Genomic DNA, 25,153 nt, shown 5'->3' with positions numbered 1-25,153 from the left:
AAAAATAATAAAAAAGGTGGCGATCGAGGTTCCATCCATCCGGCTGCCAGCGTGCCGGCTCACCGCGGCTCCCGGTGCAGCCAGAGCGTGCCCTGCTGCGGCACTGCAGCATGCTGGGGCATGCAGCCCCCCCTGTCCCCCCCTCCGCTAACCCCGCTCTCTCCTTTCGCAGCCCCCCAGGCTCCCGGCACCACTTCGCCTACGACAGATGGGACGAGGAGCAGGACACCGGGGAAAGCACACGCCGCTCCTCCCGCAGCTCCCCCAGCGCCAGCGAGGCGGAGAGCCGGGCCGCCGAGACCCCTGCCTAGCCCCCCCCCACCACACACACATACCCTTTCCCATCGCCCCAAAAACACTCAGCTCCTTTGCGGGGCCACCTCGGGCAGCCGGTATTTCTTCTGCACCGGTGAGAGGGGGGACAACACACAGCCACCCCCTCAGGTCCTGGCCGCGGGGGGAGCAGCCCGGCCGGCTCGCTGGCTGCAGCCCCCATGCCACCCCCACCTTCCCACCCCCCCACCCCCCGTCCTCGGCGGCGGAGCCGGCAGCTCCAGCACCCCGGGTTTATTCCTCAGTGCCTGCTGGCTCCTTATTTTATAACTTAAAACACCCCCTTGTCCTCTGAAGACCCTTTTAGTTGAGCCAAAGACGTCTCTCGCTGGCCGGGCCCTGGGGAGCAGCCGCCCCGCAACCGGGAAGGGGACATGGGGACGGGGTCCCATGCACCCGCCCCCCCCCCAGGTTGTCGTCACACTCCCCGGCCCCCCACCCCTGCCTGGTTGTTTTGCACTAGCCCAGCTGTGCGTGTCCCGTCTCCCCCCCGCCCCCCTTTACTTTCAGTATGAAAATAAACGTCATTTCTGGCTGGTGACGCCGGCTGCCGCCTGCTCCGCGTGCAAGGGGGGGGTGTCACCCCGTTTCGGGGGGGTGTTTGCGTGGCGGTGGGGGCTGGTGGGACGGATCCAGCCCCGGCGAGGATCCAGGGCTGCACGGAGAGGCTGAGCCTGGCACCTTCCCCGAGCCCACTGCACCCACGGGTGACGAGGAGGGGAAGGGGGAGACAGCCCTCGTGGGTGCCGGCACTGAATCATTTATCAATCTTCATAAATATGCAGATGAGCAGTGGGGATGGGAGCCCTCTGCCTGCCGGCGTTAATTATTTAACGTGGAGGAGACGATGATGCGCATCGCCGGCCGCCTGCGTGGCACGTGGCTCGGCCTTGGCTCCGGCACCCGCCGGCCCGTGTCGGGTGCTGCCCCCTGCCCCCACCCCTAACCCCAGGGACCTCCGGGACCCCCCCTCACCCCCAGGACCCCGGCAAACCGGGGACGTTTGATCCCTTTCCCCACCATCTCTTGGAAACAAATGGGCCGAGCTCAGCGCTCGCTGCCATAAAGCCACGCTGCGCTAATGCGCTTTCATTAAGTGGGAGCGATCTAATGATAATAAAATGGCACATTTAACATTAAAACATTTAACTTGACTCCTAAGCGAGTGTGTCTCTCCGCGCTGTTCCAGCTCCATCTTCATGAGGCTGACAAAGCTCCTTAATTTGTTTCCGGGGAGCGGGTGCTTGGCAGAGACGGCTTGGCACCGCGCGGCATGGGGGATGCCGGGATGCAGGGATATGGGGATGCTGGGATGTGGGGAGGCAGAGTACCAGGAGGCTGGGATGTGGGGATGGAGAGATGCGGGGATGCTGGGATGTGGGGAGGCAGAGTACCAGGAGGCTGGGATGTGGGGATGGAGAGATGCGGGGCTGCTGGGATTTGGGGATGGAGGCGTGCTGGGATGCAGGTAGCAGGGAGGCAGGGGTATGGGGATGCTGGGATCTGGGGATGTGGGGATGGAGGCGTGCTGGGATGCAGGTAGCAGGGAGGCAGGGGTATGGGGATGCCGGGATGCTGGGATGTGGGGAGACAGGGTACCGGGAAGCAGGGATTTGGGGATGCTGGGATGTGGGGATGGAGAGATGCAGGGGTGCTGGGATGTGGGGATGGAGGGGTACTGGGATGCAGGTAGTCAGGAGGCAGGGGTATGGGGATGGAGGGGTGCTGGGATGTGGGGAGACAGGGTACCAGGATGCTGGGATGTGGGGATGGAGACATGCGGGGCTGTTGGGATGGGGGGATGCTGGGTTGTCAGGATGCAGGGTACAGTGGTGCAGGTGTGCTGGGATGTGGGAAGTGGGGATGGAGGGGTGCTGGGATGCAGGTAGCAGGGGTGCAGGAGTATGGGGGTGCTGGGGGGCACAGATGGAGGGCTGCTGGGATGGAGGGGTGCCAGAATGCTGGGTGCTGGGACAGTGGAGGAGTAGAGAGACATGGGGACGGATGGAGCATATTGGGACACCAGGATGCGGGAAGATGGAGATACGTGGGGCTGCAGGGGTGGGGGGATGCCGGCGCAGTGGGATGTAAGGACAGTGGGGTGCAGTGACACAGCTGCAGGCCAGTGCGATGCCGTCGGGGCGCAGCCGGGGTCCCGCACCTACAGCGCAGCCCGGAGCACGCCGGGGAAGCGGGTGATGGCAAAGGGGGCTGTGCTGTGGGACGGCTCCTCGCCCAGGCTCAGCTCGCACAGCAGCTTCCCCACCACTGGCGCCAGCTTGAACCCGTGGCCTGCGGGAAGGAGAGGGAGGGCGTATGGGGGGGCACAGTCACCCCCACAGCCCCGGCCAGCTCTGGGGTGCCGAATCCCCTCACCTACCAGAGAAGCCGGCCCCGATGACGATGTTGTTGAACTTGGGGTGCCGGTCTAGGATGAAGTCTCCATCTGGGGTGTTCTGGGGGAGCCATGGGGTGAGGGTGTGGGGTCCAGGGTCCTCTCCTGGACCCAAGGTTGGGGCAAGGTGTGGCAAAGGGGGAGGGTATGGGACCCCGGATGCCTGGGTCCCATTCCTGAGGGGGTCTCACCGTGTAGAGGCAGGTCTCCACCACGGCCGGCCGGGGCTCCAGCCCGGGCAGGTAACTGCTGATGAAGCTGCTCAGGATGGCAACATCGGGGCGAGGGGTGCCTGGGGGCACCCGGTCCCGTTCCTCGGGGTCGACGGGGCTACCATGGTGGTAGCACACCTGGGGGGCAGGCAGTGAGGGGTGGGGGCTAGCCAAGGGATTCCCCCCACCACCACCGTGCCCCACTCACCTTCACCAGCCCCGGGTACTCGAGGGCGGGCAGCCCATAGACGCCATGGGGGGCTTGGTTCAGCCCCACGGCCATGAAGCAGGGACCCACTCTGCCTGTGCTGGAGCTCCCCGGCTCCTTCTCCCTCCAGTAGCAGACGTCGATGCGCAGGGGCTGTGGTCACTGTATTAGCCCTGGCCACAGGCAGGCTGCCCCGCCGTGCCACCGACCCTTACCTGCAGTGGCAGGCGGAGACCCAGGGGTGCCACGATGGCACCGGTCCAGGCTCCGGCGGCGATGATGAGCCGGGGGGCTCGGTACACCCCAGTGGTGGTAGTGATGGTGATCACAGCCCCGGGTTCAATGCGCAGCACCTTCTCCCCATCCCGCAGGGTGCCCCCGTGCCGGCGAAAGACGTCCTGGGTGAGAATGGTGACGGGAAGTGGCTGCGGGGACGGAGCTGGGGGACCCCCATGACGTCCCCTCGGCAGCACCCACCTGCACCGCCCGCAGCGCCCGGTCAGCGAAGAGCACCCCGCCGGTACTGTCCCACATGGCCACCTCGCCGGCGTGGAGCCGGAGGCCTGGGAAGCGCTGGGCCAGCGCCGTGGCGTCGAGGACGTGGTCGGCACCCAGGCTGCGCCGGCATCCCTCCAGCTCCGGGTCCCCCGCCGGCCCCAGCACCACCAGCCCCGTCTGCCTGCGCCCCACCAGCCCCGTCAGCTCGCCCCTCGCCCCCTCCCCGCGCAGAACCCCCCTTGCTTTGCCCGTGGGGCCAACCGAGGCGCAGTGGCACCGGTGATGCTCAGGGTGTGCTGCGTCCCGGAGAGATGCTGGGCAAGGGTGCATGCAGTGATGTGTGGGGTGATGCGCGGGGAGGGTCTGGATGCCGGCATCACACTCGCCCCCGCCAAATCCAGCAAGCGCCATCAGCCCTGACCCCAGCAGCGGGGGATCGTTTAGATGCTCATTTCCTTAATGGCACCTTCTTGACGGAGCCCCATAAATTACCCAGCGCCAGTGGCTGCCTCCCCGCTGCGAGAACTGGGGTGGCCTCATCCTGCCCTGATGCAGCAGCAGCTGCAGCCCCCAGCCCAGCCCCACGAGGAGGGGACGGTGCCCGGCGGGGGCCACGTCCCCAACCCCGTCACCTGTAGAGGCTGGTGCTGGCCTCGGCCTCCAGCCGCTGCCAGAGGCGGAAGCTGTCGGGCATCATGCGGGCGTAGGGCATCCAGGCGTAGGCGCTGCGGGTGATGCGGCTCTGCCCGTGCGAGCTGCCCCGCGAGTGGGGCAGGATGAACTGCGGGGCAAGGGGGACATGGGGGTGGCCCCGGCCACCGGCACACCCCGACCCCACCATCCCCACATGCCCCAGCGCTGTGCCACAGCGGGCACCTGGGGACACAGCCCACCCTGCCAGCCGTGGTGCTGGGAAATGGCAGGACACAGGAGTGCTAGCACTGGGGACATGGGGGTCCTGGCGCTGGGGACACATGTGTCCTGGTGTTGGGGACATGAGAGTGCTGGCACTGGGGACACGGGGTTCCTGGTGCTGGTGGCATGGGAGTGCTGGCACAGGGGACACGGGGATCCTGGCACAGGGGACATGGGGGTCCTGGCGCTGGGGACACAGGGGTCCTGGTGTTGGGGACATGGGAGTGCTGGCACAGGGGACACGGGGATCCTGGCACTGGGGACACGGGGGTCCTGGCATTACGAACATGGGAGTGCTGTCACTGGGGACACGGGGTTCCTGGCACTTGCGGACACAGGGGTCCTGGCGTTATGAACATGGGAGTGCTGGCACTGGGGACATGGGGGTCCTGGCACTAGAGACACAAGGTTCCCGGCACTGGGGTCACAGGGGTGCTGGCACTGGGGACATGGGAGTGCTGGCACTGGGGTCACCGTGGAGCTGGCACCACGGACCAGGGGTGCTGGCAGTGTCTCTGCTCCGTGCTGTGGCAGGGGACAGCCAGGTCTGCAGGCGCCCACCCCAGCGCGTCAGGGCTGGGGACATGGTGGGACGGGGACGCGGCAGGGCGGGGGACACGGCAGGGCTGCGGACACCAATACCTGTTCCAGCAGGAGGGTGTCCCTGTGGCGCTGGACCAGGTGGTAGGCGGCGAAGGAGCCCTGGATGCCGGCCCCGATGACGATGGCGTCGTAGGTGGCCTGCTGGGGCTGTCTGGGGGCAGCCATGTCCGTCCTCGTCCCCGTCCCCATCCCTGTGGGCGGACAGGAGCTGAGCCAAGGGGAGGGACGGGGCAGAGTCCGGCCGAGCCAAGCGGGTGGCGGAGCCTTGGCCGCCCTCCAGCCTCTGCGTGGATGGTGGGGGCACGGGGGTGGTGGTGGGGGGCCTCATCCTTCCCACCCCTTGGGGGTGGCCAGGCAGGAGCATCCCCATTCTCTGCCAACCGGTGCCTGATCCCGCCGGGGAGGGCAGCTTGTCCGCCAGCGATGGCAGAGCCAGCAGCACCCGGGGCGGGGGGGGGGTGTTCAGCCACCCCCACACCGCTGCCAACGGGAATTTTTATCCCTTCTTGGCACATGGCACCCTCCGCTCGCCCTGGCCCCAGCACCGGGACCACCAGGACCAGCCACCCCCCAACCCCACACCCCAGGGGACCACTGGGCACTGCGCCACCCCCCATCACCTTCACCCCCGGTGGGATCAAAGCGCGTGGGTGGGATAAATATGATGGAAAATGGTTTCCAATGACCCCCCCCTTTCCCTCCCCACCAGTCCCTGCTGGCTCCAGCTGCGACGGGACGAGGGGCTGCGTAACGCTCCCATTTGTGTGCCGATGGGAAACCCCCCCCCAACTTGCTTCAAGGCAAACCGTGGTGGTTTGTTTTTTTTTTTTTCCCCCTCAGGCACAATTTATTACACCCATAAAACATTTTGCTGCCATCTTTTGTCGTTGTTATTACTTTTTTTTTTTTTTTTAACCGGAGATAGGCGTGATTTAGGGCTCACTCGAGCAGCCGGGACGCGGCGCAGAGCACCGTGTCCCACCAGCTGCAGCGGATTTTGCGAGCCAGCAACATTTTGGGGTGTGATTTGGGGACGTCGTGGCGGGGGGGGATGGATAACGCAGGCGGGGGCTGCTGGCTTTGCCCGCCACTGCCCCGTGCTGCCTGACAGCTAATTAGGGGAATTAATTCACTCTGGCTTTCGTGGTGTAAAAGGCATTATTTACTGGTTAATTGTCGTTATTATGAAATGTTAAATATCATTATTTATTTTGCCGCTCGCCTCTGGTGACGGATGAAGCATCGGGGAGTGCAGGAGGCCCATGCCAGGCCAGGGGGGAGGGAGATTTCCAGCGCACACGACCTCCCCCGACCCCCAACCGTGGTGCCCGGCTGCGTCACGGGGACACCCCGGCGTCGTGCAAAGGCAGAACCGGCAGCTCACAGCCATGGGGAGGTGAGAGAAAGCGGATGGGGAGCGCAGACAAAAGCCAGGCTACCCCCCCCCGCCGGCCCCCTCATCCACGCTGCTGCTGAGGACCACTAATGCAATGAGTGCATGCCGGTCTCAGCATCCCCGCAATGCCCAGGGCTCTGCATCGTGCGGTGCCCCATTAAATCAGCACATCCTCCCTCGCCTTTGATGTTACGAATAATTCACCAATTTCCCCAGGTTTCATCTTGCTTCTTCATTTATTTTTTTTTTGTCGCTTTGAACAGTCCCTCTACCTGCTCTTCCTTTTTTTTGCTGGGAAGATGAAGAATAATTAATTATCCGTGAAACCTTAAATGGCAAAAATGAACTCCTCGCCCGTTAACAGCGTGTTAATAGATCGGGATAGAAAAGCCTCGCTCGTGCTGCTATGAAGCCGGGGAGGCTGTCGGTGCGGGGCGGGATGGTCACCGGCACTGGAGGGGACCATTCCCAGGTCTCAGTGGGACCCCGCAAGCCACCACTTTCATTGCACAGATGACCCCAACCAGGGCTGACCCCAGGCATCAGGGGAGGTCTGCACCCCCAGACCCCAAAAAGCAGCTGCATGGGCTCGTCTTGCCTTGGAATGAGGTGGGGTTTTTTTAGGGGGGGGTCCCTCCCAGCCCTGTGCCTGGTCTCCGGCATCCCTGCCGTCATCCTCTTGCCCTAGGTTTAAATTAACCGGAGGCAATGCTCGTGGCAGGAAAAAATTCGTTTCCTAAAGCAGCCGGCGCAGGTCAGAAGAGCTGCGCCGAGAGCACAGTAAAAATGAAATATTCCCTGTGTGGGCTGGTGGGATGGATGGAAAAGCTCGGGGCTGGCACCGGCACAGAGGTGGGGTGCGATGGGGGTTTGGGGAATAGCTTGGGGCAGGCTGCGAGAGCTGCCCCGGCTCAGATCCGTGTCGGGGCTGGAGAAATTGGGAACGAGGAGATTTGGCCAAGGCCAGGTGGGGCTTGGCAGCGGCTTGCTGCCTGAGAGTTCTGCGCCTGCTGCACCCACTGCATTCATTGCACACTCTGCACCCACTGCATTCACTGCACCCACTGCACTCACTGCACCCACTGCATTCGTTGCACCCACTGCACCCACTGCATTCATTGCACCCACTGCATTCACTGCACCCTCTGCACCCACTGCATTCATTGCACCCACTGCACCCGCTGCACTCACTGCACCCACTGCATTCGTTGCACCCACTGCATTCATTGCACCCTCTGCACCCACTGCACCCACTGCATTCATTGCACCCACTGCATTCATTGCACCCTCTGCACCCACTGCATTCACTGCACCCTCTGCACCCACTGCATTCATTGCACCCACTGCATTCATTGCACCCACTGCACCCGCTGCACCCTCTGCACCCTCTGCATCCACTGCACTCTCTGCACCCACTGCACCCTCTGCACTCACTGCACCCTCTGCACACATTGCACCCACTGCACCCACTGCACCCTCTGCACCCACTGCACTCTCTGCACCCTCTGCACTCTCTGCACCCTCTGAACGCGCCACACACTTGGATGGCGGCCGAAGTTCCCCGAAAGCCCATCCTCACCCGCAGCAGTGCTGCCTGCTGGGCTGTGCCATCCTCACCCTCCAGCAAGTGCACACCAACACTTAAAAAAGTCCCGGGGAGCCGAGGCCGCATCGCTGCGGGGAGCGCGGCGTCCTCCCTGCCCAGCCATGGCCGGCTCCGGCTGCGCTCGCCCCTGTTTACCTCCCCATCCCCGACGCTTTGAAGGCATCTGCAAAGGGCTTGTTTGCTTTGTGTCAAAACCAACAGCCGCCGAAGGCAGCCCCTCATTAGCAGTCCAGGTACGTGCCTGGGGGAAGCGTCAGGCGGATTAAAATTATTTGAATATCATAATATTAGAAACTTCAATTTGGCCTCAAAACGCTCATCTTCCGAGCCCTACCAGGGCTTCGCTGCATTAAACATTGATGGAGCTACCCGCAGATCAAAGTTTGGGGTTTAACGCTGAAAGTGCTTTGCGGGAGTGCTGGCTGCCCCCCGCCTGCACTGCAGCCCCCCCCCAGGATGAGAAGGGCCACGGCATCGCTGCGTGCCCCGCTCCCAGCCATGGGGCTGGCGGTGCAGAGCCCGTGCCGTGGGGCTGGCCGCTGCTCCATCCTCCCCGCGCCGAGCCGTGCAGCGCGGGGTTTGCCATTCTCCGTGGCAAAAGCAGCGCGTGGCGGCAAACCAGGGCCTGCAATTAAAAATAAACCCCCACCGGTGACGGTTGCGTGGGCCACGTTTGCAGCCGGGGCTGCGGGGGATCCGTGCCGCGCACGGCGTCAGCGCAGAGAGGCGAAGCCATCTGGGCTTTCACAGAGACAGGGAAGGGGGGGGGTTATTAAACAAAGAGCCGGGTTTTGTGTGGTGTTTTTTTTTTTATTTTTAACACACGCGAGAGCCGTCCGGCAGCCAGCGCGGAGCAGCTCGGCGCTGGTGCCAATGCCATCTGCCTGCTGCGGGGCTGGATACCCCCCCGGCACTCCTGGGCGAGTGGCACCCCGAGCCAGGGGGCTGGGGAGCAGGTTTCGGCCCCTCACCATAAGGAATAAGGCCCCCCCACCTCCGTGGGGTGCCCAGATGCGAGGGCTGCCCCCAGCCCAGGTTTCCCTGTTTAGGGGATGATGAGCCCAGCCCCAACTGGGGCTATTTAGGGATGGGGAAGGGCAGCTAGGGCTGGAGGTGTCCCTGGGGTGAGTGTGGGGAAGGGGAAGGGGAAGGGGAAGGGGAAGGGGAAGGGGAAGGGGAAGGGGAAGGGGAAGGGGAAGGGGAAGGGGAAGGGGAAGGGGAAGGGGAAGGGGAAGGGGGCCTTTCGCACAGCGGCTCCCCAACTCGGAGGGGTCGCTGGTGTTGGCGGGGGGGGGGAGGAGAAGATCGCCCTCCCCCATCCTTCAGCTCCCGGTGTTTGCAGGCGCCGCACACGGAGGGTTACGGCGGGGGGGGGGGCAGATGGCAGGGAGGAGCCCCCCCCCACCCCCCCCCATCGCTTCCCAGCCGTCGGGATTGGCGGGCGCCGCACTCAGAGCGTTACGGCGTTGGCGGGGGGGGGGCGGGGGGAACAGGCCCCCGTCCCCGGGATTGGCGTGCGCCGCGCTCGGAGCATTACGGCGAAGGAAGGGGGGGCGCAGGCCCCCCCCCCCCCGTCCCCGGGATTGGCGGGCGCCGCGCTCGGAGCGTTACGGCGCGGCGCGGCCGTGCCCGCAGCGCGGAGCTGTCCGCGGTGCTGACCGCCGCCGGCCATGGGCTCGCCGCCGCCCGCCCTGCTCCTGCCGCTCCTGGCCGCGCTGCTCCGCGCACCGGCACACGGTAAGGACAACCACCGACACCCCCCTCCCAACGCCCCCCTGCCCCTCCCCCCCCCCCCCCATTCGGATCACCCCCCCCACCATGCACACCAACCACCCCCCGGTACCGGTGGCCGCAGCCCCCGCTCCGTCGCCGCCAAACTTTGCCAACTTGCGCTTGCCCCCGGTGCGGCGGGGGCGCTCCCCCTTCGTTCCCCCACCTCCGTGAAGCGAGAATTCCTCACCCTCCCGCCCCGCCACCACCCCGTTATCCCCCCCCACCCTCCCCCCTCCGACACGGTGGCGCGGGGAACGGGAGCCGCCGGGGGCGCGCAGAGCGGTTTGTAGTCGGGCTGGTGCAACGCCGCCCGCGGTGGGCTCCGGCGACGGCCCCTCCGCCGGTATTACCGGCGGTGTTGGGGCGGGGGGAGGAATTGGGGCACCGCTGCACTGGTGGCTGGGCAAGCACGGCACGGCACCGCCCGGCAGGACCTGCTCCCCCGGCCGCCGAGCCCTTCGAGCCACCCCCCGGTGGGCTGCCACCCAGTCCGTCCGTGCAGTCCCCACCGTGGGGCTTGGGGGCAATGGGAACCAAGGCCCTTCCCCCCCCCACCGCCTTGCTTGGGGTGGCCCCTCTGGCTCCAGGGAGGGTGTTGGGGAGATGCAGGGATGGCGGGTGTTGGCTCTTTCCAAGGAGAACAGCCAACACCCAGCTCAGCTCGTTGGCTTGCCACCCATGGGGCACCCATCGACACCTTGTGGCTTCGGTGCCCCAAAAAACAGGATTGGGGACCTGCCAGGGTCTTGAGATGCACCAGTGGTCATGCCGACGGTGGACAGCATGCACAGGGCAAGGAGCAGGTGGGGGTCCGGTGGGATGCGGGCGGTGGGACGCAGGCTGCCGGCACGGCTCAGCCGAGCTGCGGGCAACAGCCATGCCGGGAGTTACATAAACTCCCCATCTGGCAGCCGAGCCCAGCCGGGGAACGGCACCATGGCCCTGTGCCCGCTGCTATTCCCGTCTCGTTCTGCCACCTGGGGCTGCTGCTACAGCCCTCTTGCTTGGGGGGGGAGTATGGGGGACCCTCCACAGGGCAGTAAGTGGGGTAAGACCATGGTACCTCCATCTCCTGCCCTGCTGGGGAGGGCAATGAAGCTGGAGGGGGGGGGTGTGTGTCCCTGGCTCTGTCCTGGGAGCAGAGCCCTGGGCAGGGCAGGCTTCCCCCGAGGGAGGCTGGTGCTTACCCTGTCAGTTTAATGATTTCTAATGAGCAATTACCTCTAGTCAGTCCCCTAATTTCTGAATATCAATAAAGTTAATTAAACTCTGCATGTGCATTTCCCAGAGTGTTAGAGGTAGGGATGCCCTGGGAGGTGTTGAGATCTTCCCAGGGCTGGGAACTGTGGGGTCTTGTCCACCCTGTGCCCCACTGTGTGCTGAAAGCTGCCTGTGGGCATCACCCACCCACTCCCTGTCCCCCATCAGGCAGGGCTCCCAGCCCAGCACCCCAGTTGCTGTGCACCACCACCACATTCAGTGTCACTGTGGCCTTGATTTGGTATCGGCTTGGCCTGGTGCATGGTGGGGATGTGCCATGGGTCTGAGGGACATGGGGATGGGGGTCTCAGACCCCTCACCTAGGCCAGGGGGGATTGGAGATGCCTCCTGGGTGGTGGCAATGCAGGTAGCCTCTCTCCTGCCAGCCTGTGCCAAGCCTGCAGGCCTGTCCCAGCCGTGGGGCACCTCCATTCCCAGTCTCCACGGGGGTTTGCCCCAGCAGAAAGTGGGATCTGGGCCCCACAGCGCTTCTGCAACCAGGGAGTACAGTGCCAGGCATGGATCCATCCACTGTGCCCCACTACACCTCTCTCTTCCCGGCCCTCCAAAGCCGTGGCAGGCCTGTTTTTTGCTGGGGGTGTGTGTGCGTGTGTCATCTTCACCACGCTGCAAGGAGCTCCTTGTAATTTAGGGTACTGGCAGCATGGCATAATGGGAAGCAGCGTGGGTCATGGCAGGGGGCACGTGGCCTGGCTGTGTCCCCTTGAGCTGTGCCGTGCCATCCCAGTGTCAGCTGGATGTACCACGCCCACGGGGACGATGCATCTGGGGGACACGATGTCCCTGGGGATGTGGGTGCTGGTCGGGGTCTCGGTGCGCGGAGGGGGCTGGGGAAGGAAGCAGACGTCTGCTACGGTAATTAACAGCGTGTGTGCTCGTCCCCTGCGTGCCTCGGAGGAGTTCATCAGCGCCACGCTGCTGTGCCGCCAGGCCAGGATTATCTGGATAATGCTCTTAAGCCAGAGGGCGGGAGGGCAGGGCTGCCCCATGGGATGCAGGGTGCAGGCTGAGCCAGCCGCCTCCCCCGTCCCCTGTGGAGCCTGGTTGCCTACAGGGCCGGCTGGGGGATAGTGCTGGCAGGGACGGATTCGGCACACGGTGCTGTGCCAAGCAGGGCTGCCAGCCCCAGTCTTCGTGTAGCCACCACGCAGAGCTGAGCAATGGGAATACGGGGGGAAATGGGGTGCAAAGGAGCCTGGGCAAGGGCACGGCAAGGGCACCCCCAGGTGTGGAGCAGTGGAGGGACCCCCCCTGTGGCACCCGGGGGACCCCAGGACTGGCGGGGGGCTGAGCAGGACTGTGTCTCCTGGGGTGGAGGCTGGGGCTGACCCCGGGCTGCCGGGGCCCCCCGTGAGCATGGGCAGGCCCCGGGGGAGGCGGATGAAGTTGTGTCTCCGGCGGCTCCGGCGGGAGAGGATAATTTCACCTCCAATCAATTCTTTAAATGTGCACAATTGAAAGATTGCCTTTGAAAGCTGCCTATAACCAGGGAGGTAATGGATTCCCTCCAGTCGCAGGCAGCAGCTCGGGAGCGGTGGCATCCTTTCCTCCAGCTGCCAGGGAGATGGGGCAAGCCGGGGATCCTTGGATGCCACAGGCATCCTTGGGTGGGTGAAGGGGCTGCCTGGACCCATTGGAAGCAGCTGGGGATGTCTCCATCTGCCTGGTTCCCTGCCAGTGTGTCCAGTGCTGAGACCTGGCACCGCTTGCCGCATCCTTCGGGGCATTGGAGGGTCCCGTTGGCTGGGGTTGGGAATGCACTCGGTCCCCCGCCTGCGGAAGAGGCGGCAGGAGCTGGCCTGCACCCTCGTCGTGCCAGCGGGGGTTATTACATATATAATTTAAATTCAGTAACGAGCTGTGCTGAAGGGATCAAATATTAATCAGCCACGAGAGCGCTGCTGTGACCCTGCGAAAATGCAGAGAGGTGCTTGAAATGCCAGATCATCTGGCTCTGGGCAATATGTGGGGGCGATGCTGGGGCAGGGTGGGCTCTGGTGGTCCCCAGCTGTCCTGGGATGGGGGGGTTGGGGGGGTGAGACAGGAAGAACGTGGCCGTAGCATCAGCCCTTGGTGGCTTACAGAACCGGATGGTTCATCCCACACGAAAAGCGGTGTTGGGGCAGGGTGCGGGGTCCGCTGGCACAAGGGGATGTTCATGTTGAATTCCCGGGGGGCTGGGAGCAGCCGGGATGCCGGCTCCAATGGAAGCAGGCGGTGATGCTCCGTGCTTCCCACCCGCTGGGAGGGAATGGTGTCTGCGGGGAGGATGACATGGCTGAGCAGCCCAACGTGGAGCCCGACAAGCAGCTCTCGCTCCCCTCCCGCAACCAGATTTGAATTACCAAGGCTGGCAGAGGGAAGGGGAGCCAGGGGGGCAGCATGGCTTCGCTCTCCCCGCCTGCCTGCGCCAGGCAGGCACCCCCAGCACCCAGGGGTGCCCTGCGGGCTGGGTGCCCCCTCTGCCACCCCGGATGCCCCATGGTGGTGAACAATACGGGGTCCTAGGGGAGCCTGGAGCTGGCACAGCGCCCTGTGGGGAGGTGGCACCCATGCTGTGGGTGGCACGTGGTGGGTGCTGGCCGGCGGCGGAGGCTCCGTCGCAGGGGATCCTGATGCAGGGCTCGGGGGGCTGATTTGGGTGCTGCCGCCGGTGCTGGGAGGGGGGACGTGGCAGCGCACGTCTCCAGCGCTCGGGTCCGAAATAGCAGCAGACATGCAATTTATCACCGCCGCCGCTCAGGGAAATTGCTGTACAAACGCATTAGCTCCGCAGGGCGAGCGGGGGAAGCGGGATTACACGGGCCGTGGGTGGTGAGGAGGGGACGGGGGCACTGCTGGCACCCACCAGGTGGGGAGGGAGGAAAGCCCTGGGGATGGGCACCCTGGTGCCCGCCGGGCTCTGCCCTCGCGCCTGCCCGGTGTCGGTGATGCTCGGGGCTCGGCGTTTGGTATGTCAGCCGGCGCTCGGCCGCCGCCGCCACGATGCTCCAGGGAACCGGTTGCGGCGACATGTGACATGTGTCAGCGGGTAAATGACTGTTCAATTCAAGGAGAATCGCAAAACATACAAGGTCAAACGCTTCCCCGCCAGCGCCGCCATGAATATTAAAGCCAGGCTCCTCCGGCAGCCGCCGGGGCTGGCAGCCGCGCTCACCGGTGGTGTCCCTTCCCCCTCGGCTGCTCTGCCAGCCCCGGCTTGGCCGTGGGCATCTGGGCCAGGGTGGAGGAGGCCACGGGGCAGCAGGACCTGGGTGCCCGCTGGTGCCAATGGGGTGCCCAGCTTGCCTTGCCGGGTGCCAGTGGGCTGTGCCGGCGGGTTGACCGGGTGGCATGGTGAGCAGGGATCTGGCTGCGCAGCCCTGCCCGCGCCCTCATGCTGCCTGCGTGCGCCTGCCTGCGCTCACCCACCCACTCCTGCTCGCACCCATCTGCCTGCACCCACCCCCCCCAACCCGCGCTCTTACACCACCCACCCGCACCTGCCTGCACTCGCACGCTGCCTACACCTGCCCACCCACCCCGGTCCCTGCCTGCTCCTGCCCACGGGATCTTCCCACCTGGAGGCAGGCAGGTCCCCCACCCCTCCTGGGGGTCCCCATCCCCAGGGCCACCGGGGCAGGGGACAGAGATGGGGATCTGGCATCAATCGGGCACGTCCCCCCCCTGTCCTGTGCCCGCTGTGGGGGCTGGGGGTGGTTGGGGGGGGGGCTGGGCGTGTGGGAGTGGGAGTGTGGAGCCAGCTGCCTGACAGCTCATTCATCACGGCTGCCGGCCCTGGCCGCAGGGGCAAAGCCAGATTGGATTTTAAATTGGAAAATAAACCTGGACTCCTGCGAGCCCCAACCCCTGCCCTCCCCCTGTGCCAGAGACCCCTGCCTGCCCAGGCTGCCGGCCCCCTCCTACAAATGGGGAAACTGAGGCACAGAGCACCAGCGTGCCACGGGGTTGTGATGCTCCTGGGGCAGCTGAGGGCCCTGCCCTGTCCCCTCCGCTGAGCCGGGTGCTGCGTTATTGCTTTCTTGGCGGGCGGCATCGATCGGTGCTCCCCAGGCGGCCACATGCTGCCTTATTTATTTATTTGCGACAGCAGGCGGCATTGATTCCTGCCGGGGGGGGTGGCCACCCGCCGCAGCCGGATTAGTCTCCGGCCTCTTCCCAGCTCCGGGCTGCCACTAATAGAGTCCTGCCTGGCAAAGCCGATGGGAGGGATTAGGACCCTGGCCCGGCTGCGGGCACGGGCATGTGCCACGTATGCTGAGGGGTGCCGGTGGGTACCTGGCTGGTGGGGACTTGACGGTCCCTTTGCAAGGGTCGGTGCCCACCCTGAGCCCTGGAGGGTCCCTGCTGGGTGCCAGGGCCCGGAGAGGTGGGTGCTGGGTGGCAGGGTCCCATGTTACAAGCTCCTGGTCACCTTGGGGACACAGGAGGGACACAGCTGTGGCACGGTCACTGGGAATAAGCTGCTTAGAGACAGCTGTGGAGGTGGAGGCCCTAATCCTGTGGTGCTCGAGGGGCATGGGTGGCAACATCTGGGAACCTGCTGCCTTCCCATGGTGCCCCGAGCATCCTGCATCCCCCAAGGACCAAGAGCATCCCCGGTTCTGAGAATCCCCCGATGCCAGGAGCATCCTGTGGTACCCAGAGCATCCCCTGGTGCCAGGAGCATCCTATGGTACCCCAAGCACCACGCAGAGCCCAGGACAGTGCCCGGTGCCCAGGCACTGCCCAGCCCAGGGTGCCACACACCCAGATGGGACCTGCTGTAGGAGTCTTGCCACGGTGTCCGGCCTCACCCGGCAGCCCCAATGGGAACCACCCTGCTTCCCAGCACTCCGGGGAAGCTGGGACCACGGGCTCGGGGGTGCAGAGTGCCGGGGTGGGCATCTCTGCCCCAGCCTTTGCTGCGCGGGGTGGCCATGGTGGCTTGCAAGCAGCATAGGGACCGGCCCCGAGTACTTATCTGTTATTAAAGCCTAAAAGAGATTTTGGCGCCCTTCAGTATAAACTCATTAACTTTTATGTTCTTATAAATGGATCCTATTAAAAAATAATTCTGGCCTTGCTGGGGGGCGAGTGAACCTTTCGGAGCCGGTGCGGCTGGGTGCTCACCCCCCTGCCGCGCTGCTGTGCCCAGGGCATGGTCACCATCCCGGGGCGGTGAGGACACAGGGTGGGTGGGAGGGTGGTGGGGATGCCTGGCAGCACCAAGCAGCTCTCCCTACACCACTCAGCCAAGCTAATGTCTCTTAATAGTCCCTTAAAAGTGGCAGTCGCAAAGTAATTAATCTTCGAGGGGCCCTGCCCTGCTACGGATCGGTATAATTACCCGGTAATTGGCAGTATCGTGTCATCAGCGCCTGTGCACGGCGGCGAGATGTGCCCACGCGCTATCCCGGCCTCACGCCCTGCACTGGGCGACGAAGGGATGCTGAGTGCCACTGTGGCATCCCCGTCGCGGTGGCATCCCCCCCACCATGGCACGGTGGGGCTGGGGAGCCGAGACCCTGGGAGAGGGGACCGTGCGATGCCACATATGGCAGGGAGAGGTGCTGGCTGGCTCATTAGCGCTGATTACAATTTTTTTTTTTTTTTTTTTGGGTATAAAGGCCGTAAATGGCTGGGCTGGGCACGCCGGGGATTTGCTCAGAGCCAGGGGGCCGTGGTGGGGGGCGGCCCCTGGGCTGCAGGTGGGAGGTGGGGAACGCCGGAGGGGAGGGGGACCCCAGCAGATTGACATTGCCTGGGGACAGCCTGGCTGGCAGGTGGATGGAGAGAAGCTGAGCTCTCGCAGACTCGTTGCACTGGTGGCCTGGAGCTGGGTCCCAGCATTCAGTGGCATCCCCAGTGCAGCCGGTCACAGCAGCCGTGGCAGTCACCCGCATGTCCACCCCACAGGGATGTGGGGTCCTGGGGGACTCTCGGCACAGGATGGCCACCTCCATGGAGATGGGACAAACTGTGACCAGCGACACACAGCCCCAGGGCTGTCCCCACCAGGGCTGGGTCATGGGAGGGGTGGGCACCCTTAACGTGGCACAAGCTGCACCTGTGCATTAATTAGCCAGGGCTTAATTGCCAGGGCTGCCCCAGTGAAGGGTATGCTGGGGTGAGGCATGGCAGGGTCCCACTGCACGTGGTCGATGGGCTTGTTTGCCGTCCTGGTTTTGGTGCAGTGCTGGTGTGCAGGGAAACGTTAGTCCTTGGGTGGCCCGTGGGGAAGTGGTGACCCATGGGGAAGCACTGGTCTCCAGAGCAGCATCGGTCCCCTGTGCGGCACAGGTCTGTGGCACGGCACCAGCATCGCTCCGCGGTGCAGTATTGGTGCTGCATCCATCCCTGGCGTGGCACCAGTCCATGTCAAGGGTTGGTCCTGGGTGCCACATCGGGCACAGCATTGGTCCGTGATGAAGCATCAGTCCCTGGTGCAGCGCCGGTCCCCAGTGCCACACTGGTCCATGATGCAGCATCCGTCCCTGGGGCATCACTGGTCCGGAACAAAGCATCAGTCCCAGGTGCAGCACCATCCCATGGTGCAGCATCAGTTCATGGGTCCCAAGCACCTTATGCTCTCTCTTCCCCCAAGGCTTCAATGGGCTGGCCAGGAAAGCCGGGGAGAGCGCTGAGGCCGAAGGGGAGCCGACGGCGCTGCCCACGCCGGCGGAGCGGGAGGCAGAGGCTCGCTTCGTGAGCACGGCGCCCACGCTGAAGATCCTCAACCACCACCCGCTGCTGGAGGACCTGCTGCACGAAGCCTTCCTGAAGAAGGACTACCTGGGCCAGGCTCCGTTCCTGCCCGCCGGTCCTGGTCCCCTCCTGCCTCTCGATGCCCTCCAGCCAGCCCCCGGCCCCCCGGCCCCCGAGCCCCCCCCGCGCACCCCCGCCCTGCCCAGGGCCGCCTTCCCCACTGACCCACTGACCACGCCGGCGGGGCGGCCAGGGCCATGGGGGGAGGCATGGGGGGCCATGCCGGCTGCCGACACCTCATGGTCCCCCGCCGGGGTGCCAGAGTCGAGCCCCGTGTCACCCAGCCAGGCACCCATCACCCCCAGCACATCCTTGGGACCCCCCACCGGGGCCACCGTGGTCCCTGGGGATGAGGAGGAGACCACCACCACCTCCACCATCACCACCACCACCGTCACCACGCTGCAGGGGCCAGGTGAGCAGCGGGGAGGGAGGTGGGGGGAGTCGGAATGAAGCAGGGCTGAGTCGGGGTCTCCTCTGTCACCAGCCCCCTGCAACCGGACGCTGGTGGGCCCCGAGGGCTGGTTGGTGTCCCCGGAGCCGGCTGGTGTCCCCTACGATGGCAGCCTGGACTGCACCTACACCATCTCCGTCTACCCTGGCTATGGTGTGGAGCTCAAGGTGAGCTGGGGTCTGCGGGTGGGATGGGGTACCAAGTGCCCACAGGCAAGTGTGGCACGTCCCCTGCTCCAGGGGCTGCGCGGCCACGTACGGATGCAGCAAACACGTGGTCCTGCCTGTCCTTGTTCCTGTCCCCATGTCCCTGAGCCAGGAGAAATGGCTCAGGGCATCGCCCACCCTCGGTCTCGAGGGCAGGGATGTGGATGCACGGGCTGGTGGGATGCCCCAGGATGTCCCGTGCCCACCGGCTGCAGCGGGGCAGCACCGTGGCTCGCCAAAAGCCAGCGGCGAGCAGGAGGCAGCAGCTCCACGGTCAACCCCTGCTCCTCCTCCTCATGCAGCAGCGCTCGCCAGTGCCGCTGCTCATCACCACGCAGCACCGCTTAATTAACGTCATTAATAGCAAATTGCTCCAGAGCACTGGAGCGCACGCCTGGCTGTCGGCGGGGCTGTCGGTGTGGGCCCGTCTGTGCCGTGGCGCTCCGGTGGAGCCACCGGCTGGGCCCTGCCGCTCTTTGCGCGGCGGGATGATTTACGGCGCTGCTAAGCGTGTTTGAAAAGCGCTGCCCAGCGCAGACAAGCTCCAGCACACTATCGACCGCGGGCAAGCTGCCCGAGGACTGGTTCCGAGCCGGGTGCCGGGGCCATGCCAGGGTGGTGACACCTAGCCGTCCCCCGTAGGTGCACAACATCAGCCTGGCGGAGGGGGAGACGCTGACGGTGGAGAGCGCGGGGGGCCTGGAGCCCACCCTCCTGGCCAACGAGTCCTTCCTGCTGCGGGGCCAGGTCATCCGCAGCCCCGCCAACCTCCTCACCCTCCGCTTCCAGAGCCCCCGGCCACCCAGCCCCGGCTCCTACCAATTCCACTACCAAGGTACGGGGCAGCGCCCGCCGCCGGCACCTCCGGGGGGTTCCCCCACCGGCACGATGCTAATTCGGAGCATGGCGATGCACGGCGGAGTTAAGCGGGCACAGAACGTTAATGGAGAGCTAATTGGCGTGAGCAATCATGGGCTCATTTAGCATCATTACCGGCAGTGATAGGCACCCTGTCACCCAGCCCTCCAGCACCCAGGCGCTTGGGAGGCGGGTGCTGGGTACGGGGGTCCCAGGGAGTCTGTCCCCCTGCCGGTAACGCTGCCGCCTGTCCCCAGCCTACCTGCTGAGCTGCCCCTTCCCGGCACGGCCGGCTTTCGGGGAGGTCTCGGTCAGCAGCCTGCACCCCGGCGGGGACGCCCGCTTCCGCTGCGCCGCTGGTTACCAGCTACAGGGTGCCCAGCGTCTGGTCTGCCGCAACGCCACCCGTCCCTTCTGGAGCACCCGCGAGCCCCTCTGCCTTGGTAAGCACCAGCACCAGGGGGACGTGGCATGGCTGGTGTGGCACAGGTGGCCGCTGATGGTCCCTCTCCCACAGCGGCATGTGGTGGGGTGGTCCGGAACGCCACAGTGGGACGCATCATCTCGCCCGGCTTCCCCGGGAACTACAGCAACAACCTGACGTGCCACTGGCTGCTGGAGGCACCCACTGGTCACCGCCTGCACCTCCACTTCGAGAAGGTCTCGCTGGCAGAGGATGATGACAGGTTTGGCCCCGGGGCAAGGGGAAGTTGGGGGAGCGGGGGCACCGTGGGGCAGCCCCGCATTGGGCACAAGACCATATTCAAGGATGGGTGCCATTGGCCGAATTCAAGGATGGGTGTCGCTGGCCATATCCAAGCATAGGTGCTGTTGGTCATGTTCCAGGATGGGTGTCGTTGGCCATGCTCAAGTGTGGGCACTGTTGGCCATTGGCCACGGTCAAGGATAGGTGCTGTTGGCCATGTTCAATGAAGATACTCTTAGCCATGCCCAAGGGTGGGTGCCATTTGTCATGCCCAAGGGTGGGTGCTGCTGGCCATGGCCGGTGCAGCACCCTGCCCCGGCCATGCTTTGGCAGACTCATCATCCGCAATGGCAACAACGTGGAGGCGCCACCGGTGTACGACTCCTATGAGGTGGAGTACCTGCCCATTGAGGGGCTGCTCAGCACCGGGCGCCACTTCTTCGTGGAGCTCACCACCGACAGCAGCGGGGCCGCTGCGGGCATGGCGCTGCGCTATGAGGGTATGACACTGGGGCGTAGGGGGGCACCTAGCCATCCCTGTGCCCACCTGGCCCTCACAGACCTTCACCCTGTGCCCGCAGCCTTCGAGCAAGGGCATTGCTACGAGCCCTTTGTCAAGTATGGGAACTTCACGGCCAGCGACCCCCGGTACCCTGTGGGCACCACGGTGGAGTTCAGCTGCGACCCCGGCTACACACTGGAGCAGGGCTCCACCATCATCGAGTGTGTCGACCCCAATGACCCACAGTGGAACGAGACGGAGCCGGCGTGCCGCGGTGGGCACCGGAGACGAGGGGCCAGGGAGGCTGGAGATGGGGGTTCTGTGGGTGCTGGAGCTGGGGGTTGCTGCAGATGCTGGAGGCAGGGATGGGCCACAATGGATGCTGGAGCCACCATGCTGTGGTGGGTGCTGGAGCTGAGGGACATGGTGGGAGATGGTGGGTGCTGGAGCCGTGCCTGGTGGATGCTGGAGCCAACAGGGATGGTGGATGCTGGAGCTGAGGTGCTTAAGTGGGTGCTGGAGCTGGGGATGGGCTACAATGGGTGCTGGAGCCACCACACTGGGGTGGGTGCTGGAGCCGGAGCCAACAGGGATGGTGGGTGCTGGAGCTGGGATGCTGAAATGGGTGCTGGAGTTGGAGGGCTTTGGTTGGTGCTGGAGCTGGGGGGGCTGCAGTTGGTGCTGGACACTGGGTGGTGGGTGCTGGTGGGTGCCGTGGCGAGTGCCCCCGTGGCAGTGCCAAGCCCGGCGTGCCCCTGCAGCGGTGTGCAGTGGGGAGCTGACGGACGCGGCCGGCGTGGTGCTCTCACCCAACTGGCCGGAGGCGTACGGCAAGGGCCAGGACTGCATCTGGGGGCTGCACGTGGAGGAGGACAAGCGCGTCATGCTGGACGTCCGCGTGTGAGTGCGGGGGCAACTGGGGACGGGGGGACAGGGGGGTCCGTGCACCCCCCGCCCTCATGGCCCTGCCACCCCAGGCTGCGGCTGGGCACAGGGGACGTGCTGACCTTCTACGACGGGGATGACCTGACGGCGCGCATCCTGGGCCAGTACACGGGCGCCCGTGGCCGCTTCAAGCTCTACGCCTCCACCGCCGATGTCACCGTCCAGTTCCAGTCCGACCCTGGCGCCGGCGCCTTCGCCTATCGGCAAGGCTTTGTCATCCACTTCTCCGGTGAGCCCCGTGGTGGGATGGCAACCCCGGTGTCCCTGGTGTCCCCACCACCCTGCTCACCCCACTGTCCCCGCAGAGGTCCCCCGTAACGACACCTGCCCCGAGCTGCCAGACATTGCCAATGGCTGGAAGACGTCCTCGCAGCCGGAGCTGCTCCACGGCACCGTGGTCACCTACCATTGCTACCCCGGCTTCCAGCTGACCGGCACCGATCTCCTGATGTGCCACTGGGACCTGACGTGGAGTGGCGACCTCCCCTCCTGCGAGCGCGGTGAGCGGCACCCACCAGTGTCCCCCTTGCCCCACGGTGTGTCCCCAGCAGCCACTGTCACTGCCGGTCCCTCCCGCCCGCAGTGACCTCCTGCCGGGACCCCGGGGATGCCGAGCACAGCCGCAGGGTGGTCTCCAGCCCTAAATTCCCAGTGGGATCCACCGTGCAGTACGTCTGTGACAAGGGCTACGTCCTGGCGGGCGCCGGGACCCTCACCTGCCACGACCGCGTCGCAGGGGGACCAAAGTGGAGCGACCGTCTCCCCAAATGCATCCGTGAGTCGGGTACCCCCTCCCTGGGCACATCTCCCAAACCGGCGGCGGGGGCTGACGCCATCGTGCCCCTGCCCCGCAGCGGAGACGTACGAGCCTTGCCACAACCCCGGCGTGCCGGCGGGCGGGCGGCAGAGCCCCGAGCGGCGGCTGTACCCGGCGGGAGCCACCTTACGCTTCTCCTGCACCGCTGGCCGGGCGCTGCTGGGCGAGGGCAGCCTGCGCTGCCTGCCCGGGCACCCCTCGCGCTGGAGCGGCTCGCCTCCCATCTGCAAGGAGGGTGAGAGCACCCCCCACCCCAGCGCCCCCCAGCACCCCTCGCCACGCCGCTTCTCACCACTAACGCTGACTTCTTTCTTCTCCAGCCTCCTACAATGAGTTTTACAGCAACCGCAACCTGGACGGTAAGGGTAAGGGTTTGCCAGGGCAGCCCGGGGTGCTCATGGGCACCCAGGGGTGCAGCCGATGTGGGGTGCCCCCTTGGTGAGCCCCCAACTCTCCCGGATAGCCGTGGCCAAGGCCGTGCCCTCAGGGATGGCACTGGAGGGCACCAACGTCGCCATCGCTGTCTTCCTGCCCGTGCTGGTGGTGGCCCTGCTCATCGGGGGCATTTACCTCTACTTCTCCAAGTGAGTGGCCGAGTGGCCTCCATCACCCCATGGGGTCCCCACGGCCCCCCCGCTGCCCACCCCAGCTGCCCTCTTCCCACAGGCTCCAGGGGAAGCCAGCCCTGCAGCTGCCCCTCGCTGGCTCCCACCCCTACGACCACATCACCGTGGAGTCGGCTTTTGACAACCCCACCTATGAGACAGGAGTAAGTACTGGTCCCCCCAGCCCCCCCAGCCGGGGCTGGCCACCCCGGGGACCCTGCATCGCACGGCCCATGTGTGCCAGGGGCTGAACATGGGGTGGGACAGACACGGGATGGGGTCGTGCACTCCAGGGACCGTGCATGGGATAGGACATCCCTCCAGGGGCCACACAGGGGATGGCGTATCAATCCAGGGACCACACATGGCATGGGATATCCATCCAGGGACTATGCACAGGATAGACATCCAACCAGGGGCCATGCATCAGACGGGACATCCATCCAGGGACCACATCATCATCTGAGACATCCATCCAGGGACCACGCATGGGATGGGACATGCACCCCCAGGCCCATCCGTGGTCTGGGATGTTATGGGATATCCATCCAGGGCCCAAGCATAGGATGAGACATCCATCCAGGGACCATTCATGGGATGGACATCCATCCAGAGACCATGCAGGGGATAGGACATCCATTCAGGGACCGCACATAGGATGGGACATTCATTCAAGGACCACACATAGGATGGGACATCCATCCAGGGACTATGCACAGGATGGACATCCAACCAGGCACCATGCATGGGATAGGATATCCAACTAGGGACTGCACATCATCTGGGACATCCATCCAGGGACCATACATGGGGTGGGACACCCATCCAGGGACTGCACATCATCTGGGACATCCATCCAGGGACCATACATGGGGTGGGACATCCATCCAGGGACTGCACATCATCTGGGACATCCATCCAGGGACCATACATGGGGTGGGACATCCATCCAGGGACTGCACATCATCTGGGACATCCATCCAGGGACCACGCATGGGATGGGACATGCACCCCCAGGCCCATCTGTGGTCTGGGATGTGCCACCAGGGCCCCACGGGGTGGGTGATGCCCCGTCCCTGTCCCAGGCACCCTGTCGCACCACCGAGTGTCCAACCCCTCGCAGTCTGTTTTCTTTGCAGGAGACGAGGGAGTATGAGGTGTCCATCTAGGTGGGGGCAGCGTGGAGCTGGGCGCCGCAGCCACCCCTCCCGGGCCCCCCCCGCGCCCGCCGGCCCCCGGCTCGGGCTGGAGACACCTCTCCCAAGGGGACTCAAGCCGAGTGCTCGATGGGGGCCACCCGGGCGCCGGCCACTCCCTTGTCACCCCCAACCCACCCGGACCCCCGTGGGGTCTGCCTGAGCCCCGTTGTCACCCGCCCCCCCGCCCCGGGCTCACGGGGTGCTGAGCCAGCGGGGGTCCCCCAGCCCCATCCTGCCCCCCCCCAGGGGCACAGCAGCTTCCCCCCCCCCCGGTGGAGGAGGGACCCGGGCAGGGGCAGCGGGGACGCCCCCAGGTAAGGACAGTGCTGCAGTGGGGAGAGAGCAGCGGGACGCCCCGGGGAAGCGGGGGGGCAAGGGGCCTGGGTGGCCATGCGGGTGTCCCCCCCACCCCTCGCCCGCCCCCAACACAGGGTTTACCCCCCCCTGCACCCCCGTGTGTCCCCCCCATCGCCACGCAGGGACGTGTCATGTCCCCCCCCCCCCCGTGCCCCCAGCATGCGGCGTCCCCACCCCCGCCCCCCCCGCTTGCTTCGCCCCCACTCCTCGCCCCCACCCCGGGGCGTCCCCTGCGCCCCCGGCGTGTCCCCCCCTCCCCTCCCCGCACGTCCCGGCACCCCAGCGGGGCCCGATCCGGGGGGACGGGGCCGGGGGGGCAAGGGGGGACGGCGGGCATGGCTGTGCCCCCCCTCACCCGCCGCGGCCCGCCCGGGCTGGTGGTCTCGGCCCCGGCCCCCCCCGCCGTGCCCCCTCCCTCCCCCTGCTCTGGAGAGGATTCCCCCCCTCGCCCCCATCTTTTGGTTGTTTCATTAATAAAAAAATGGTGTTTTAGAAGAAGCGCTGGCGTCTTCCTCAGCCCGGGATGGGGGGGCACCC

At 65.5% G+C, this 25,153-nt stretch overlaps 3 protein-coding genes across 21 annotated transcripts in view; 2 read left to right on the top strand and 1 right to left on the bottom strand.

Moving 5' to 3' along the window:
• Positions 1–1,487, top strand: part of MYO18A (myosin XVIIIA) — a 39,169-nt gene extending 37,682 nt beyond the window's left edge. For all 18 annotated transcript variants that reach the window (XM_074593570.1, XM_074593563.1, XM_074593569.1 and 15 more), the window contains one exon: positions 173–1,487. Coding sequence is in view for 2 of the 18 variants with exons in the window: in XM_074593568.1 (XP_074449669.1) it covers positions 173–311 (139 nt within the window). In the remaining 16 variants the exon portion in view is untranslated. The remainder of the gene's footprint in view (positions 1–172) is intronic.
• PIPOX (pipecolic acid and sarcosine oxidase) lies at positions 1,463–5,356 on the bottom strand. Its single transcript, XM_074593572.1, has 8 exons — positions 5,204–5,356; positions 4,279–4,427; positions 3,626–3,827; positions 3,364–3,546; positions 3,149–3,301; positions 2,920–3,078; positions 2,714–2,789; positions 1,463–2,625 (listed from the first exon to the last, which is right to left on the bottom strand). Exons 1-8 carry the CDS (start codon positions 5,351–5,353, stop codon positions 2,495–2,497), a joined length of 1,203 nt encoding a protein of 400 aa, XP_074449673.1. The 5' UTR covers positions 5,354–5,356; the 3' UTR covers positions 1,463–2,494.
• Positions 5,357–9,640: 4,284 nt separating this feature from the next.
• SEZ6 (seizure related 6 homolog) lies at positions 9,641–25,114 on the top strand. Of its 2 annotated transcripts, none has more exons than XM_074595660.1 (17): positions 9,641–9,903; positions 17,807–18,382; positions 18,455–18,588; positions 19,270–19,462; positions 19,743–19,928; positions 20,003–20,171; positions 20,525–20,691; positions 20,773–20,967; positions 21,455–21,593; positions 21,671–21,867; positions 21,944–22,138; positions 22,222–22,413; positions 22,493–22,690; positions 22,776–22,814; positions 22,919–23,039; positions 23,122–23,224; positions 24,200–25,114. In XM_074595660.1, the coding sequence occupies exons 1-17, from the start codon at positions 9,837–9,839 to the stop codon at positions 24,227–24,229; spliced, it is 2,901 nt and encodes a 966-aa protein (XP_074451761.1). In that variant the 5' UTR covers positions 9,641–9,836; the 3' UTR covers positions 24,230–25,114. The 2 variants fall into 2 exon arrangements, with proteins under 2 accessions (XP_074451761.1, XP_074451760.1); XM_074595659.1 differs by having other exon boundaries at positions 24,184–25,114.
• The last annotated feature ends 39 nt before the right edge of the window (positions 25,115–25,153 follow it).

The sequence above is a fragment of the Larus michahellis genome, chromosome 7 (genome assembly GCF_964199755.1).
Source record: "Larus michahellis chromosome 7, bLarMic1.1, whole genome shotgun sequence".
NCBI classification, from domain to species: Eukaryota; Metazoa; Chordata; class Aves; order Charadriiformes; family Laridae; genus Larus; species Larus michahellis.
This window is presented reverse-complemented; position numbering and strand designations above follow the sequence as displayed.